The following is a 17,980-nucleotide window of genomic DNA, read 5'->3' on the forward strand; positions in this document are numbered from 1 at the left end:
CCCCCATGCTTTCCCCCACCAAGACAGTGAGATTTGAAGACTATCAATTAGCCATTCTGTAGTCTCTTATATTTGCACCACAACAGGTGAGAAGAGTGAGTTGGTAAAGGAACCAAATTCTCACACTGCCCCCAACACATAAAAATAAAGACAAGCGTAGTCGTCGTCTTCCTCGTCCTCATTGTCTTTATCCTAATTTATAATCACTCACAGAACTTGTTACCAACCTTCAGCTTTCAGCCTCCTGTGCAGAATGATGGGTTTTGGAGCAGGTGATCAAGGGCTCTGACCTTCTCCTTCCAGCTCTGTCACTGGCTTATGACATAGTCTTTGGAGCTTGGATTCTTCATCTGTACAAACGATGGCCCGCACCGTACAAATGATGTCATGGTTATTGAGCATATTAAATAAGATAAATCAAGTAAGATAACATATACAACAGCTCTGTACAAACTAATACCTCTATAAAAGTTACTTTCAACTGCTTGACCTGTCTCTCAGTTTCATTGTCTCTAATGGGAACAATAATGGTACCTACCTCATAAGGTTCTTGTGAACTCTAAATAAGTTCACTGTATGAACAGTTCCTGACATAGTGCTTAATAAATGTTAGCTATTGATATTATTAATGTAAGCTCCACGGGGGGGGGGGGGCGTGTCGAATTTTAAACTTCTTTTCATCTTCCTCGGAGCATAGCATTCTACACCCGGCAGGCTACAACTGACTGGCGAACGGAAGAATCTTCTCATCCCAGTCTGCGCCGCGGAAGGCATTTGAGTGTAGGACGGCGGTAAGTCGGAACCTAAAGCTCGAGACGCTGAGACGCCGGAGCCTTTTTACGCTTGGACTCAGGGCCCGGAAGTGGCGAGGGCGGGGTTAGCGCTGCGGGGTGAAATCGGCTAGCCAGAGAAGATGCTGCTGGACCTGTCGGAGGAGCACAAGGAGCACCTGGCCTTCCTGCCGCAAGTGGACAGCGCGGGTCAGGGGGCCCGGCGGCGGAGGGTGGTGCTCTGCGGTCTGGGAGGGGATCGGTGGGAGCGCCCGGTGCTAAGGGTCTCCTGGCTTCCGTTGCAGTGGTCGCTGAGTTTGGGCGAATTGCGGTGGAGTTCCTGAGGCGTGGCTCTAACCCCAAGATCTACGAAGGCGCTGCGAGTAAGCAGGGGGGAGGCACAGCGCTGAAAACTGCGCGAAGTGCGTTCTCTGTCCCCCTGGAGGGGAAGGAGTTATTGGGACTCTAAAGGTCTTATTCCCATTGTGGCAGAATAAAAGCAGAAGGGTTCTTCAGTCAGGGTGCAAATCCTGCCCGTCCCCTAAGTATTGTGAGTTTTTAAAAGCCTGTATTAAGTCGATTTCCTGACGTGTTAATGGACATAATACCATCTGCCAGAATACTGTGATGCTTACCTGCATCCAAGTGTGTGGAATAGCTGGGTGAACCATAAATATACAAGTGTTTGGTTATTATTAGTTGTTCAGACATCTACTTTTGCTGAAGGATTTTTACCCCGATGGAGGAGGGACTGTATCTATTATTGTCCCTTCTGCCAGGCGTGAAGTAGCGGCGCACTCAAGAGAAGGACTGTGCGCCTGGTATTGTCTCCACGGGTCTGTTTTTGTAAAGGTTACATGGTGGGAAATACTGAAGGCATTTGGCTGGGAGTGGAGAATGAACCGGAGGCTATTACCAAGTAATTATTTTTTATAATAATTGCAGTGTTTGAAAACATGGAATAATAGATAACATTTACCCTTTAGAGTTTGAATAAAAGAATAAATACCATATAATTTATTTGCTCATTTTTCCTCTTTTTTCAGGAAAACTCAGCGTGAGTAGTGACACTGTCCAACATGGTGTGGAAGGATTAATACACCTCCTCACTGAAAGTTCAAAGCTCATGGTAAGGGCTTCTGTGGACTGTTTTGTATTAGCAGGACCTTAAGGAGGTTCAGTATACTCTACATCAGTCCTGGCAGGATCTGCTCATTTCAGTAATGTTACTGGTTTATAATGGATTTAGTGAAGCCATGCCTAAGCAATCTGACTGTAATGTGATCCGCTGGCATGAACACCTCTTGTCAGTATAAATTAGAATTGCCTCTAATTCTGCATGTTATTAAACCATATACTATAGTATGTATCCCAAGAGGAGGGAGAATGAAATGATATAATTTTTTGCATATTAGCAGTATATAGCTTATTGGAGAATTGAGAACATTTTTCCATTTTTTTTTAAGTGTTAGTTTCCCCTTCCTTAATACTAGCTGAGGGATCTTGTACCAGTATTTGTTTCTTCATGCTCATAATAGAGAAAAATATTTGAAAAATTACAAGTGGCTGCATGGGGCTTAATTTACATATTATCCATTCTACTCTGTCTCAGATTTACCTTTCTGTAAGAATCACGCATGACCCTTGTTAAGCAGATTCCCGGTTCCTACCTCAAACCTATTGAATCAGGCTTTCCAGAGGAGCAACTTGAGAATTAATCTTTTCCCAAGGTGCTTCAAGTGATTCTTAAGATCAGGCGAATTTGGGAAACTACAGTAGGGGCTCAACATTTTGATAGTGAATCCTAATGCTGGAAGTGATAAAAGATGCAGTGTGGCTTACTTGAGTGGTTTTCACCCTAACAGTTAGATTATTTGAGTGGTTATGAGCAACTACATAAAAAATTTATTTTATAGATCCCTTTTGTCAGACTTTCTAAAATATTACACTTACAGGTGGTCCACAGCAAATGCCCTGTCCCATAAATCCATGTTCCATTAATTGATATGGGGAACTCATTTTTGCTGCCCTAAGCAATCCTTTCTGGCCCTATCCAGAGCTTTCCTGGCTGCTCCCCTCCTGAGAATAGATCTCTAGCTTCTTGCTCTTCTGTGTAGTCAAACTGAATCTTCTGACAGACCACCTGGTGTGATTGGTCAGCTAACCCAACCTGCCCGGCCCCAAGGACTATAATCTCCTCCACAAAGGCAATGAGCCTGTTTGTTTTGTTAAGCTCTGTCTTCGTAGCACAAGACCTATCCCACAGTAGGATCTCAGAAAATATTTGTTGAAGAGATAAAATACACAAGCCTATGCTATTATAAACAGAAACAAGTCTAGTGACATTAACAAACCTGAAAAAGAAAGGGTGGCATGCAGAAATTGGAAAAGAGCAAGGAAAGTAGAGTTAAAGTGACTGAGGTGAATACAACGAAAGGAAGAGGAGCAAAGAGAAAGACTGCTTTCTCTACCTTTTCTCTACCTTTCTATCCCCTCCTCACTTCAATCATCCAATAAGGGAGTAAAATAAGACTGCTGTTGGCAGCTTCCTTATATCCTATTGAGGGTCAGTGCCAGTATTAGGATTGGTCCCCAGTAATGCTGAACCATTGGACAGCAAAACTGTGTCTCCATGCCCTTCTCTCCCAGCTCCCTTTCCTGGTCAAATATATGATTTCTTTGTGTCCAGTCAGCATCTGAGTATCCCACTAGGACTTACCCAAACCAGGAGCCCTCATTCTCTCACTAAGCCTTTTTTTTTAAAAAAGCCTTTTGACACCATTCCACCTATTTCTCCCATCCCACCTCCTACTCCCTGCCTCTGGCAACCACCAATCTGTTCTCAGTATCTATGACCTTGGTGGGTTTTTTGGTTTTGTTTTTTAAGATTTGACATGTAAGAGAGCTCATACAGTATTCCTTTGTCTGACTTAATTCACTTAGCATAATGCCCTTGAGTTCCATCCATGTTGTTGCAAACGGCAAGATTTTATTCTTTCATTTTTTCTTATGGTGGATAATATTCCATTGTGTATATATGCTACAATTTCTTTATCCATTCTTCCATTGATGGACAATGAGTTTGTTTCCTTATCTTAGCTATTGTAAATAGTGATGCAGTGAACATGGTGGCACATGTATCTGTTCAAGTTAGTGTTTTTGTTTTTTTGGATAAATACCCAGAAGTAGAATTGCTGGATCATGTGGCAGTTCGATTTTTAATTTTTTGAGGACCCACCATACTGTTCTCCATGGTGGCTGCACCAATTTACATTCCCACCAGCAGTGCACGAGGGTTCCCTTTTCTCCACATCCTCGCCAACACTTACCTCTTGTCTTTCTGATAAGAGCCATTCCAACAGGTGTGAGGTGACATCTCATTGTGATTTTGACTTGCATTTCCCTGATGATTAATGATGTTGAGCATCTTTTCATGTACCTGTTGGCCATCTGTATGTGTTCTTTGGAAAATGTGTATTCAGATCTTCTGCCCATTTTTTAATCGAATTGTTTGGTTTTTTGGCTATTGAATTATATGAGTTCTTCATATTTTTTGGATATGAACCCTTTATCAGATATATAATTTGCAAATATTTTCTCTTATTCAGTAGGTTGCCTTTTTATTTTGTTGATGCTTTCCTTTGCCCTGCAGAAGCTTTTTATTTTTTTAATTTTTTATTATAAATTTATTTATTTATTTTTGGCTGCGTTGGGCCTTCATTGCTGCGCGCGGGCTTTCTCTAGTTGTGGTGAGTGGGGGCTACTCTTCATTGCGGTGTGCGGGCTTCTCATTGCGGTGGCTTCTCTTGTTGCGGAGCACGGGCTCTAGGCACGCAGGCTTCAGTAGTTGTGGCTTGTGGGCTCTAGAGGGCAGGCTCAGTAGTTGTGGCGCACGGGCTTGGTTGCTCTGCAGCATGTGGGGTCTTCCCGGACCAGGGATCGAACCTGTGTCCCCTGCATTGGCAGGCAGATTCTTATTCACTGCGCCACCAGGGAAGCCCCCAGAAGCTTTTTAATTTGAAATAGTCCCACTAGTTTATTTTTGTTTTTGTTGCTTATTTTTATGTATCAGAAACTCGGAATTTGGAATAGTGGGCAAGGGTTGCCTTTTACTAAGGAGTGTTATTTCTTTTATTAGACAGAAAGAATTAAGGGATTTCATATTCTTTTGCATGTATCCAGTATTTCAGCATTTCCTAGACAAAAATAAATTTTGATGTTCTGTTAAACTCGATTCACTTTTAGATTTCTGAGCTGGATTTCCAAGACTCGGTGTTTGTTCTTGGATTCTCTGAGGAACTGAACAAATTGTTGCTTCAGCTTTATCTGGACAACAGAAAAGAGATCAGAACTATCTTGAGTGAACTGGCACCAGACCTTCCCAGTTACCACAGCCTTGAGTGGCGACTAGATGTACAGGTATGACTATTTTTTTTTAAACCTGACATAGAATATAAGATTTATTTTAGGTTTATGTCCTGAGGCTTCTTTTGTTCTTTACCATCTTAACCAAACTCTGGTTTGAAACTTTAGTTTTTTAATGTTCATTTTTAGACCATTTCCCAAATAGTTCATATTCTTATATTTTTAATGTGTTCACATTGGTTTAATTTGTGAAGTTTATAAGAAATAGGTTATTTGCAAAAGCAGATGGCTATCCATATTTTTAAAGTGGTGCTTAGCTTTTTAAGAACTTTCTGTCTAAATAAAACACATATGTAAAAAAGTACACAGGTCAATATACAGCCCAATGGATTATGTGGTGAAAACACTCATGAAACCAACACTTACCCATGACCAGCACCTCAGAAGCATCCTCCTTGCCTCCTACCAATTACTTCCCCTATCCTCCTTTTCAAAGGTAACTAGCGTCCGGACTCCTGATGCATAGATTACTTTTTCCTGCTCTTTAACTTTCTATACATGGAATGATTCAGTAAATATTCTTCTGTGTCTGCCTTCTTTTTGTGAGATTGAGTTGTTTTTAAAGCCACATAAATAACCAAAAGGGATATTTCAAACTATCACGTGAAGCCCTTTCTCAAGCAGTGACAGATAAGTTAGTTAATAGATGTTTGCTGAATGCCATCCACTCACTAATCAGCTGTAATCAGAGCTGTTCTGAATGCTTTGGGACACAAAAGAAGTGTAAGACACTTTCTCAGCTAGAAAAGATGTTATCTGGTTAGGGATATTAGTGTCCTCAAAATAACTAGTAATTAAAGATAGTTGTGAAATAAGGTTCTGGAGAGGAAAAAAAGAATAGAATTGTATAAATGAAGGTACAGCTGAGTATTTCAAAAAAACTATATAGCTCAGGTAGTTCAGTGTACACTGGCATGATCCAGAAAAGCTTCAAGAAAAGGAAGTGAAATTTCAGAAAAATGAATGGATAGAGAAAACCAGCGTAATATTCTTGACAGAGGAGACAGCATAAGTTGTAAAGGCCCACGTGGATATGGGAATGAACAAATGAATATGTGGGATAGCTCCCTAGTTCCCAAACCTGATTGCACACTGGAATAACCCAGGGAACTTTAAAAATTCTGATGTCTGTGTTCTACCCTAGAGGTTCTGATTTATTGGTGTGGAGTTTGGCCTGGGTATCAGGATTTTTTAAAGCTCCCCTGTCACCCAGGTAATTCTAATGTGCAATAAAGTTTGTAAACTGCTGTAATAGTGGATTCTTCCTCATTTGAATGGCCCAGATAGGTTATAGAAATTCAGTTAGAGTTTAGCAGTTATATCCCAGTGTGTTGAGTGCTTGAATATATATTAACACAGGAGAAAGTATAAATAGATTATAGGCTCCTTGACGGTAAGTGCTGTGTCTTGTTCACTACTGTGTCTCCGACACAATGCCTGACACATAATAGGCATTCAGTACTGAATATAAATAAGGAGAGGTGGTCAGCAGCTTCTTAACCGTGTTATTTATTAAATATTTCTTGTACACCTATCATGTGCCAAGTGGTGTGGCTACAGCAAAGAACTTGGCACAGTTTATGCTCTTGGAGACCTTAGAAGCAGCAGCTCCTGTGGGGCTCACGGGGAGGAAGAGATCACTGTGGTTATGCCTTTATGTTTACGTCCTCTCATAATGACCAGGTGGAGGAGATTTGGGGATGGTCATGTTCATGAACTTCAGCACTAGTTTATCTTGTATCCCTCTCTTATGTGGAGATAGCATCTGACTTTTGGGTTCCAGTAGCCCTTAGAGGTTCTTTTTTCAGCTTTATTGATTTGCTTTGAGTTTTTCCATTATTAAGACATTTTTAGAAGTTAGAAACTTAGGCAATTGAAATTTCTAAAATTAGACTCAAGAGAGTTCATTTGCCCAGTAAAATGAGTTTAAATTGCTGTGTTACTGCAAGGACTAATACAGTTTAATGTTGAGGGTATATTGAATGAATATTGCCATGTGGTGAGGTGTATTTAAGGGCTGAAAAAGCTACTCAGAGAACTAATGGATTTACTGAGCTCAAGGAAGGAAGGAAAAGAAGTCTTGTCAGATGAAGACCAGATAAATGGCTAGGAAACTAGTAACAGGATATAGAACCTTTCATTTTTGAGTAGCTGACTCATCTCATGGAGACTGGTAGCAAATGGATAGTTACCAGCTAATTATTGTGCCGTTGCTGATGGGAAATAAATGAATCATCATAGGTTAGTTTCTAATAGAAGCATTTCCCATACTCCATAAGTTGCCAGCACTTGTTAAATAGCATCAGCACATTGAATGCATCTGAGACCGGTGCAGGAGCATGTTACCTTTAGGGCTGATCCTTTTAAAGTTGCTGCTGTTATTTTTAGAGGGAGAAGGACAGAATTTCATCCCCATTAAAAAAATAAGTCCATATCAAGAACTTTGTGGAAAGAAAAAGTTTGTGGGCTACTGTTCTTTATCCTGTAGTACTGTCATTCAGTACCTTTGAATCACCCTCCCCAAATGACAACCCCCTCCGAGCCCCGTAAGGGTAATTATTATCCTGAATTCCTGAATTTTCTGTTAATCTTTTCTTTATAGTTTTTTTAATATATATATTTTCACTAGACTGTATAGTTTTTAGATTTTCATGTATTCTTCTGCAACTTGCTTTTTTTTTTTTTGTCTTTTTTTATTGTTGGCTGTGTTGGGGTCTTCGTTGCTGCACACGGGCTTTCTCTAGTTGCGGCGAGCGGGGTCTACTCTTCGTTGCGGTGCTCAGGTGGCTTCTCTTGTTGTGGAGCATGGGCTCCAGGCACACGGGCTTCAGTAGTTGCGGCATGCGGGCTCAACAGATGTGGCTCATGGGCTTAGTTGCTCCGCGGCATGTGGGATCTTCCCGGACCAGGGCTTGAATCCGTGTCCCCTGCATTGGCAGGTGGATTCTTAACCACTGTGCCACCAGGGAAGCCCTGCAACTTGCTTTTTTGATTGAACGTTTTCTTTTTAGATTTATTCATGACAATTCATGTTGCTGTAGTTCACTTCTTTTTGCTGTCATTTAGTAAGCATTTCACTGTATGAATATTCTCAATTTATCCATTCTGTTGTTAAAGAATATTTGAGATTTGTCTAGTTTCGGACTCTTGGAAGCAAATACTATTATGAATATGTGTATATGTGTAAGAGTTTAAGGTAAATACCTAGGAGTGGAACTGCTGGTCATGTATACGTTTTCCAAAGTGATTCTGTCATCACTCTCACCAGCAGTGGATGAGAGTTTTCATTACCATCACTTTACAGTGCTCCGTATGGACAGGTTTCTAATTCTTGCAAGTCAGATAAACAGTATCTTACGATTTTATTGGCCATTTTACTGATTTGTAATAAAGTTGAACATATTTCCTATGTTTATTTGTGTTACTTCTGCAGAGTGCTTAGATAGGTCTCTGTACAATTTTTTCTTGGTTTTGTGGGGTTTGTATTAAATCAGAGCAGTTCTTCGTACATTCTTTTTTTTTTTCTTTTTTTTTCGGTACGCGGGCCTCTCACTGCTGTGGCCTCTCCCGTTGCGGAGCACAGGCTCCGGACGCGCAGGCCCAGCAGCCATGGCTCACGGGCCCAGCCGCTCCGCGGCATGTGGGATCTTCCCGGACTGGGGCACAAACCCGTGTCCCCTGCATCGGCAGGCGGACTCTCAACCCCTGTACCACCAGGGAAGCCCCTTCGTACATTCTTGATACTAAGTGTTTTTTTTTTTTTTTTTTTTGGTTGTATGTGTTACAAAATATCTTTTCTCAGTTTGTGGCTTGTTTTTCTACCATTTTTAGGTATCCTTCGAAGAAATTTTAATGATTGTTCAATGTATCAGTTTTTTTCCTTTATGGTTTTTTTTTTGTATCATGTTTAAGAAACCCTTCCATGCTGACTATACATCCTGATTGACTATACATTCTGGTTTCTTTTTTTTTTCCCACAGGTTTTTTTTTTAATATAAACTTATTTTATTTATTTATCTTTGGCTGCCTTGGGTCTTTGTTGCTGCGTGTGGGCTTTCTCTAGTTGTGGCGAGCGGGGACTACTCTTCATTGCGGTGCACGGGCTTCTCATTGCGGTGGCTTCTCTTGTTGCAGAGCACGGGCTCTAGGCGCGCAGGCTTCAGTAGTTGTGGTGCACGGGCTTAGTTGCTCCGCGGCATGTGGGATCTTCCTGGACCAGGGCTCGAACCCGTGTTCCCTGTATTGGCAGGCGGATTCTTAACAACTGCGCCACCAGGGAAGTCCCTCTTTCCAAAGGTTTTAAAGTTTACTTTTCTTTTTGAAGTCTGTGATTCATCTGAAATTAGATTTTTATGTATGGCATAATGTAATTATTATATGTTTAGCATGATTATTAAATAGTCCTTATGCTCTTATTCCATTTAAAATCAAGCTTGCAAGCAGAAGCCTCAGGCAACAGATGAAACCATCAGTGACTATAAAGCTGCACCTTAATCAGAACGGAGATCACAACACCCAAGTTCTGCAGACAGACCCAGCCACCCTGCTTCATTTGGTTCAGCAATTGGAACAAGCCTTGGAAGAAATGAAAACAAACCACTGTAGGAGAGTTGTGCGCAATATCAAGTAGTCCCAAGTTGTTTCCTTCCCTTAGAATCACTTGTGAATTGATGATATGCAGCAGTTACTTTTCAAAATAAATTTTTTAATTGATAGTGATAAATCCATAGAGATTTATTTCATAACATTTCTTTTCCTGTGTGAAGATACTGAGGTCATGATCAAAGGCTAAGTAAATTTCCTTTCCTGGGGCTAAATGTGGTCAGCTTCTTGACAATTAAGATGTATTTTGGGGCTTCCCTGGTGGCGCAGTGGTTGGGAATCCGCCTGCCGATGCAGGGGACATGGGTTCATGCCCCGGTCCGGGAAGATCCCACATGCCGCGGAGCGGCTGGGCCCGTGTGCCATGGCCGCTGAGCCTGCACGTCCGGAGCCTGTGCTCCACAATGGGAGAGGCCACAGCCACAACAGTGAGAGGCCCGCGTACCGCAAAAAAAAAAAAAAAGATGTATTTTGTATTTTAAATGTGTAAATAGGATTGAATCAACTGGAAGTGAATCTATACTGTTCAAATCCTCTGTATATATAAATGACTGTACTTTTTTTGATACTTTTCTGACTACTTAACTTTATTATTTTCCTCCTTATTGGCCTAAATTTGACAGTAAAGTTCACAATGTAATGCTATTACTATTCAGAATATTCCTAGACAGTTTAATGTTTGTGACCTTTAAAAGCACCCCATGATGTTAACAGCCACAGAATAGTTGGAAGTGAATATAAATTTTTTTAATGCTATATTTAGGCAGTTCTTGCATTTTTCTTTGCCTGTGAATATAGTAAGTATTTACCATGTTGCTTAAGTTTAAGTTGCCATGGATAATAAGCTTAAATAGTACTCAAATTTGTGTGAATATATTGCATTTTATTAAGGACTACTTTTTTTCCCTATTATCCAAAGCATCTAAGAGATACACCGTCATTTACATTTATAAACAATGGATGCAGACATAATGTAATCAATTCTTAATTATCTGGATGTAAATTATAGTCACTTTTTATAATTCTGTTCGAATAAAGTATAAAGAGGGCAAAGAGAGGCCATGTTTACTACATTCCAAGCAAATATCCCTTCTTCCTTACAAACTTGATTTTTGTTTTGTTTTGCTTTTTAGTGGGTAACTGTAAGCTGTGAGCCTGAAAAATTCAGATGCTGATGTGTCAGGTCAGCCTCATAGAGTACAGGGACACAGGGAAACTTAAGGAGACACAAGGAGGCTTAAGGAGTAACAGACTTAAGGAGAAAGTTGTATGGAAGGGTAGAAACTGGGGTTCAGTCTTAAATATCTAGCCAAGACCTTATTCTGAGAATCTCATCCCATGCAGCAACTCAGGAAGGTCTTTAGAAACATCAGACTCTAAACTGTACTCTAAGCTCTATCAGTACTTTGCCTTCTAAGTGTTAGAGATTTTCAGGTCAAAGTGACATCATGTTTCTTCTTTCTGTTAAAGTAGAGCCCAGCCGGAAACAGAGGCCAGTGGAAGAAAAGCACAATTGATATTGCCACCCATCATCCCCCTGCAGGCATCTGGGTCACCCCATACATACATGTTCTGCAGTTGCAAAATAACTATAATATCAGATATTAGCAAACTATAATCAGATAATTTTTAATTATAGTGATAACTTGATTAATCAAGCTTTCATATTAACAACCTCACAAACAAAAGGAAACTTTATATATTACATGAAATAGTAGCATATGTCATCAGGTTTAAAAGCAACATGCCTGCCCAGCTTATATGATGAAAATAGCCTCTGTGAGGCTTCTTATTTGTCCTCATTTGGTGGGAGATAAGCAGGGCTGACTCCAGCCAAGACTGAAATAATATCCCTGTGTCTCCTTAGGGCAACCTTTCTTCTTCCTCCGTATCCACTGTTCCTACCCCAAGCAAAACAACAAAGCACATGTTAGTCTTTTTTTATTTGTATCAAACTCCCCCGGTCTCCTTTGGCTGTACTTTGTTATTCTTTCTGATGTTCTGCCTTTTTTGCCTTTTTGGGCCAGAGTGAGTTGGGAGCAGTCTCCTAACTTCCTTTTGAATGTGGGACTCACGTTTTTTTTACAGACCATCTAATGAGCCTCTTCCTTTTCTTGTTTGGACACTCCACACCCTTACGCATTCCTCTGCCTTGTTTGTTTTATGGCACATTTGATTTTTTTTGTAACTTGTACATGAACGTATTTTCTGCAGATGCAGTCACTATTCTACTCTCACATATGACCAGGTTTCTTGACTCTGGGATGTTCCTTTCCATCTGTAACTGTCTAAATGTTTGTTAAAACATTTTGGGTTATGAGTATGCTAATTTTTTAGGATTTGCTGATGCATGTTTAGACAAGTGTAATAGCTTTTATGTCTCAAAGCCAGAATAGTAACATCTCATGTCTCAGAACAGAGCTGTGAGTAGGAAATAATATGTATAATCACAAAGTTCTACAGATACTTCACCCATTGGAAGTCTCCTTTGTGTTTCACAAAATTCCATGAGCTTGTTTTGTTACTGATATTTCCAGGCTTAGGTAAATATAAAGCAGCAAACTAGAAAAGTGGTGGGAATACCATAAGAAGAAAATATACTTCTTTGAAAACTGAAAAGTGAGAACCGGATACCAAGGAAAGTTTGAAAAATCATTAAGTGTGTGTAAGGGATGCACGTGTGGGAGCCCTTAAAATTTATAGCAGCGTGTGGCCCTTTAGTATATAACCCTATGAGAAGGTTAAGAGGTCAGTCTTTGGAACTGGACAAAAGGGTTTGAATTTTAGGCTCTGTGGCTTCTTTGGGGTCCTTGATAAATTCCCAAAGCCTTGTTTTCTTCATCTTTAAAATAGGAGTAATAACACCTATCTCACTGGCTTGTAGAGACCAAATGAGACCACATATATAGAATGTTTAGCATAGTATTGGGCTTTAGAAAATACTTGTGTAGACCTGAGGATCTCATTACTTTGTAGCCTTGAATTCTGTCTCATATACTCTATTTAAGAAACAGAAAATGCTACCTGATTTCTATACTGAGTTTGAATACCAAAAAAAATTTTTTGAAGTCTAAAGGAAGAAGAAAAAAGATCAGGGAATTTAAGTACATTTTTAGTAGTACCTTTATCGAAAATTTTAATTCTTAGAATGATATACATATAACTCTCCAGAAAACTCAACTATTCAAAACTGCCTAGTCCCCATAGGGCTCAGGTAGACAAGCTGAGGGTTTTACCTATAGGCTTGGTCTAGAGTCTCTTTTTTCCATCTTTTTTTCTCCACACCAGTGAAAGAAGCATGGGAATCTCAAGATACTAGCTAAGCCAGGTCTCTTTTTCTAGGTAATATTATATCTAAGTGGAGTTGTTTTTAATCTCCAGGAGAAAACACATAATACTTCTTTGTAGCTTCTCATAGCCTTCATGGTCAGGAAGATCTGTCAGCTGCTGTATAAAATCTTCCTGCTATAATGTATGCACTCTTCTCTGTACTTTTTTTTTTATATATATGTTTAAGTCTCTCTTTAGCTTACCCTTCCACAGTTTCCATAGTAATAGGTTACTGTCATCCCTTTTCCTTTCTTTCATTAATGGTAGAAAATATTTTGGTAAAAATGGTATCATACTACATTGCCTCTAGTTTAAATATATTCATTTTAAAACCACCATGACCGTTACGTTCAAACCTAAATACTTTCCTTAAAACAAGGAAGCCCAGCTTCACCATTAATGTGGTTACTTCAGTGAGCTTTACAAACTTCGAGAGCAATGTTTTAATTATAAAAGCAGAAGAAACCCATTATTTCTCAGCTTTGCAAAATAGTATGTACTACTTCGAGATGAGAAAACGATGTACTTTATGGCAATAAAGTATATATATTTAGTGATTCAATCACTGAATACTAATGGCTCTTTGTTTTATGTTTGTATAGCTCCAGTCCTCTCTGCCTAGGAACTCAAATGACTTAATTATGTTTGGTAGCCACGAGTCCGTAAGATCCTACTTACCATAATGGGGAAATATAGGAAAAGTAATTTTATTTCCTTAATGGACCTAAAGTAAAAAGGAGCATCGGGAATACAAATATCTGCATTAATGTATTCTGAAACTTGGCTTCTATCAGGTTGTTGCCATTTTAAACCCAATTAACTTTCTATAAGATAAATGTTTTAATAATTATAGTGTAAATTATGTTATCATTAGAAATATTGCTAATTATGTGGCTATCAGAGTGGGAGGCCATGCACTTTTATTATACTTGCACCTAAATTGATATGTTTTAGTTGCAAAGACTACAATTTTCATTTTCCTCTCCTGCAGTTACCATATCTTCTGCAGAACAGTCTGCCCAACCATCAGCTAAAAAGAGGCAACGCCAAGAAAAGGATTTTTGCCCTTTCTCACAAACCACGTGACAGCTTTTACCTCTTTTCTTCTTAATTTTTCTTACTCTTTACTCTTTTACTTTGAGGTATAATCCACCCATTTATGTATGACATTGTGCTGATAGGAAAACAAAGCAAATTTTAAAATCTTTTCTAGCTCTTTTTTTTTTTTACAAAGGTACTGACTCCGCTGCATTAAATATTTATTAAATACTCAGAATAACCCATGTTGTGTGTCGAACAAAGGGTGAAGTCCTAAAGTTTAGAATGCTCTCAGACCATTCCATCCTTGAAAATAGTTTAATTCATAAACTCATCAGGCTGCAGAAAGGAGTATCCTAAGGGGGCTATTCTGAAGAAGGGAAGGGAAGCTGTCTGTTGGAACCACTTTTCTTTGAAACTCCACCTTCTTCTGGAGAGCAAAACTTTTAATATGATTCAATGGCTAGAGCTGTAGAAATGTACAGAGGAAAGGACAGATCGCTACAGAATACTGTGGAGTACTTGCACATGGTTTAGATGACAGAAATTATCTTTACCCCTTTTCCACTGAAGAGGGGTTCCCTGAGGTAACCAGAGGTGTGATGGGAAAAGCAAATTGAGTTTTTTTAATACCTGCATGCCAATGTTGTGATTGTCATAAATCCAATGAGAAGTGGATGCCTGTGGTTTTGAAGGAATGTGCTTAGTTCACAGAACGAAAAGGCTTCTCAGTTAACTCAAAGGCTAAAAACACAGATTAAAATTCAGAGAATGAGGAAAAGAAAATCCAGGGAAGTCTGAGTTTCATTGGAACAAGTATAGATGGTTAGGATGTGGTTTCCTGGCATGGTCTGCAAACCATAAGCTTTTATTCCAAATAAAAAGTTCTTACAAAGCTCAAGTGAGTGTAAGTGCTGCAACATAATAAAATTACTTGATTTGCAGCTAGGCTGTTGCAACAATGCATAGACTAAACTAAAAAAGCTTGTAGACGATGTTTTGAGCACCTAAAAAAATAAATGAGTGAGTCACCATATACTTCCCCAAAAAGGTGTGTCTCACAATATAAGCAATGTAATTAAAAGGTTTTTTTCAATGTTTAGACCCTTAAGGGTGTAATTATGGGGTATTCTTTCCTATGCTTTTTTGTTCCACTCTTTGCTTAGACATAAAAACCAAATTCCGTGCCTTTCTTAGGCCCTTAGAACAATTTCTTTTCATGCCAAATCTCTTAAGCCTCCTCCCTCCCATTTAAAAAAATTTTTTTTGAGAAATAATTCACATAACATAAAATTCACCCTTGCAAAATGCAATTCAGTGGGTTTTAGAATATTCACAAAGTTGTGCAACTGTTACCAGTATCTGATGACAGAACGTTTTCATCACTCCAGAAAGAAACCCATATCCATTAGCAGTCCCTCTCCCTTTCCTCCTCCCTCCAGCCCCTGGCAACCACTCATCTCCTTTCTGTGCATTTGCCTCTTCTGAACACTTCATATAAGTCAAATTATACAATATATGGCTTTTTGTGTCTGGCTTCTTTCACTTAGCATAGTGTTTTCAAGGTTCATGTTGTATGTAGCATGTATCAGTACTTTATGCATTTTTTATGACTGAATAATATTTCATTGTATGGATACGCCCTTGCTTTTTCCGGTATTTGATTGAGTCCTATTCCTGGTCTCCCTATGGAATTAATCTGTTGCATTTTATTTTATAATGTTTGTAAAAGAACCTCTGACAGATTCAATAATGTATTTTCTACAATGATGGCTTTTTAAAATTACCTTCCCAGGTACAAGTTAGAAAAGTCTGAGAACAATTTCTTCCTAGCCAGTTATTAGTAGAGTTATTCTCCAGTGAACTGAGCATTTTATTTCTAGCCTAATTCAAAAGTTATACCAGGGGGCTTCCCTGGTGGCACAGTGGTTATGAATCTGCCTGCCAGTGCTAGGGACACGGGTTCGAACCCTGGTCCGGGAAGATCCCACATGCTGCGGAGGAACTCAGCCCATGCGCCACAACTACTGAGCCTGCGCTCTAGAGACTACAAGCCACAACTATTGAGCCCGTGTGCCACAACTACTGAACCCACGTGCCTGGAACCCGAGCTCCGCAACAAGAGAAGCCAACGCAATGAGAAGCCCATGCACCACAACCAAGAGTAGCCCCCGCTTGCCACAGCTAGAGAAATAGAGAAAGCCTGTACACAGCAACGAAGACCCAATGCGGCCATAAATAAATAAATAAATATTTTTTTAAAAGACAGTGGATTTAAAAAAAAAAAAGTTATACCAGGTAGGGAGCTAGTTGGCCAAACTTGAAGGGACTCAGCCGAGTCAACTCCAAAGAAAATGAGATTCATATTATATCCTTTTTAATTGTAATTTAGAAGATTTCCTACTAAAATGAGGGATGTTCTGTGGGCATTTTACAGATTTAGAGAAGATAGGAAAGCAACTAAGGAGGATTTATGTCTTTCCATATTCATTTTGTATTTTTTTCACATTAGAAAGGTAAAACTATTAAAAATTTATAAAAATTGTCTATAATGGAATAGAGAAAAAGGCATTTACTTTCACTTAAGTTCACTCAGAATATTTTTTTACTAATTTTGAAATAGAGCACTGGGGGCCTCTAGGACAGCATTTTCTGGGTGATGCAGCTGCTGCAGCCACTGCCTTCTGGGCTTGTAAGCTAGTGGAGGAAAGGAAAATGTATGTAAACACCATCGATTCAATCAGAGTGTGATTAGGCATAGGAGAAGATACAACAATTGAGGAACTGTGCATACATAAATGAGGGAGGGGGTAATTCTTACTAGGGGCCTCAGGAAGGCACTTTTCTCCCCTTGATCGTTTTTTGCTGTTTTGGCAATTGTGCCCCAATTTACATTTGGAGAACAATTTCTTTCCAATTGAATACAGTTCGATGGGACGGTCAGACAAGAGACCATGTGCCCTCCGCTCCTCATGCTGAGCCCATACGTCTCTCTCCTGGGACTTTGCAACCTGAGGACTCAGAATGGTTGGCGCAAGTTCATTTTAGTGGCAGCCCCGCCAGTTGCTCGATGACTTGTTACATGGCCTCACAAAGATGCTCCTTTTCTTTTTTTTTTTTTTTTTCTTTTGCGGTACGCGGGCCTCTCACTGTTGTGGCCTCTCCCGTTGCGGAGCACAGGCTCCGGACGCGCAGGCTCAGCGGCCATGGCTCACGGGCCCAGCTGCTCCGCGGCATGTGGGATCTTCCCGGACCGGGGCACGAACTTGTGTCCCCTGCATCGGCAGGCGGACTCTCAACCACTGCGCCACGAGGAAGCCCGATGCTCCTGTTCTTGTTCTTTAAGGACCTGGCGTCCGAGCTGCCCCTTGATTCTGCAGGGTGCCTGCCTAATACAATTCCAATAAATTGATTCTCTGCTTCAGTTGGCATCTTAATAATTCTAAATGCTACAGAGGATACAAATTAGATTCATTTTGTAAAATTGCATACTTTATTTCATAAAATGGATCTTTGTAAAATAGCTCTTCAAACTGCATCTAAAACGTAGGCATTATTTTAGGATATAGATTGACTGCAATATAGGATCTCACAGTCTAATTAGAGAGACAAGATTCAAAACATAAAACCGTTTTCCTTCTAACACTGTAGTTTTCCTTTTATCTGCTTTCCCTATCTCCTCTGTCGTGTCTATAAACTATTTCCTTAGAACTTGCAATAATCTTGTGGTTTCACTGTAATCGTTTTAGTTATTAGTATATTACAGTTTGCTTGTAGAAAATAAGATGAAAACAGGGACTTCCCTGGTGGTCCAG

The 17,980-nt window shown here is 39.7% G+C and overlaps 1 protein-coding gene across 1 annotated transcript; it reads left to right on the forward strand.

Moving 5' to 3' along the window:
- The first annotated feature begins 864 nt into the window (after positions 1–864).
- On the forward strand, positions 865–14,000 carry COMMD2 (COMM domain containing 2). The gene is made up of 5 exons (XM_079921252.1): positions 865–980; positions 1,076–1,153; positions 1,817–1,899; positions 5,016–5,189; positions 9,628–14,000. The coding sequence occupies exons 1-5, from the start codon at positions 914–916 to the stop codon at positions 9,823–9,825; spliced, it is 600 nt and encodes a 199-aa protein (XP_079777378.1). The 5' UTR covers positions 865–913; the 3' UTR covers positions 9,826–14,000.
- The last annotated feature ends 3,980 nt before the right edge of the window (positions 14,001–17,980 follow it).

Source organism: Stenella coeruleoalba (genome assembly GCF_951394435.1).
Source record: "Stenella coeruleoalba genome assembly, chromosome: 5".
In the NCBI taxonomy this organism is placed as follows: Eukaryota; Metazoa; Chordata; class Mammalia; order Artiodactyla; family Delphinidae; genus Stenella; species Stenella coeruleoalba.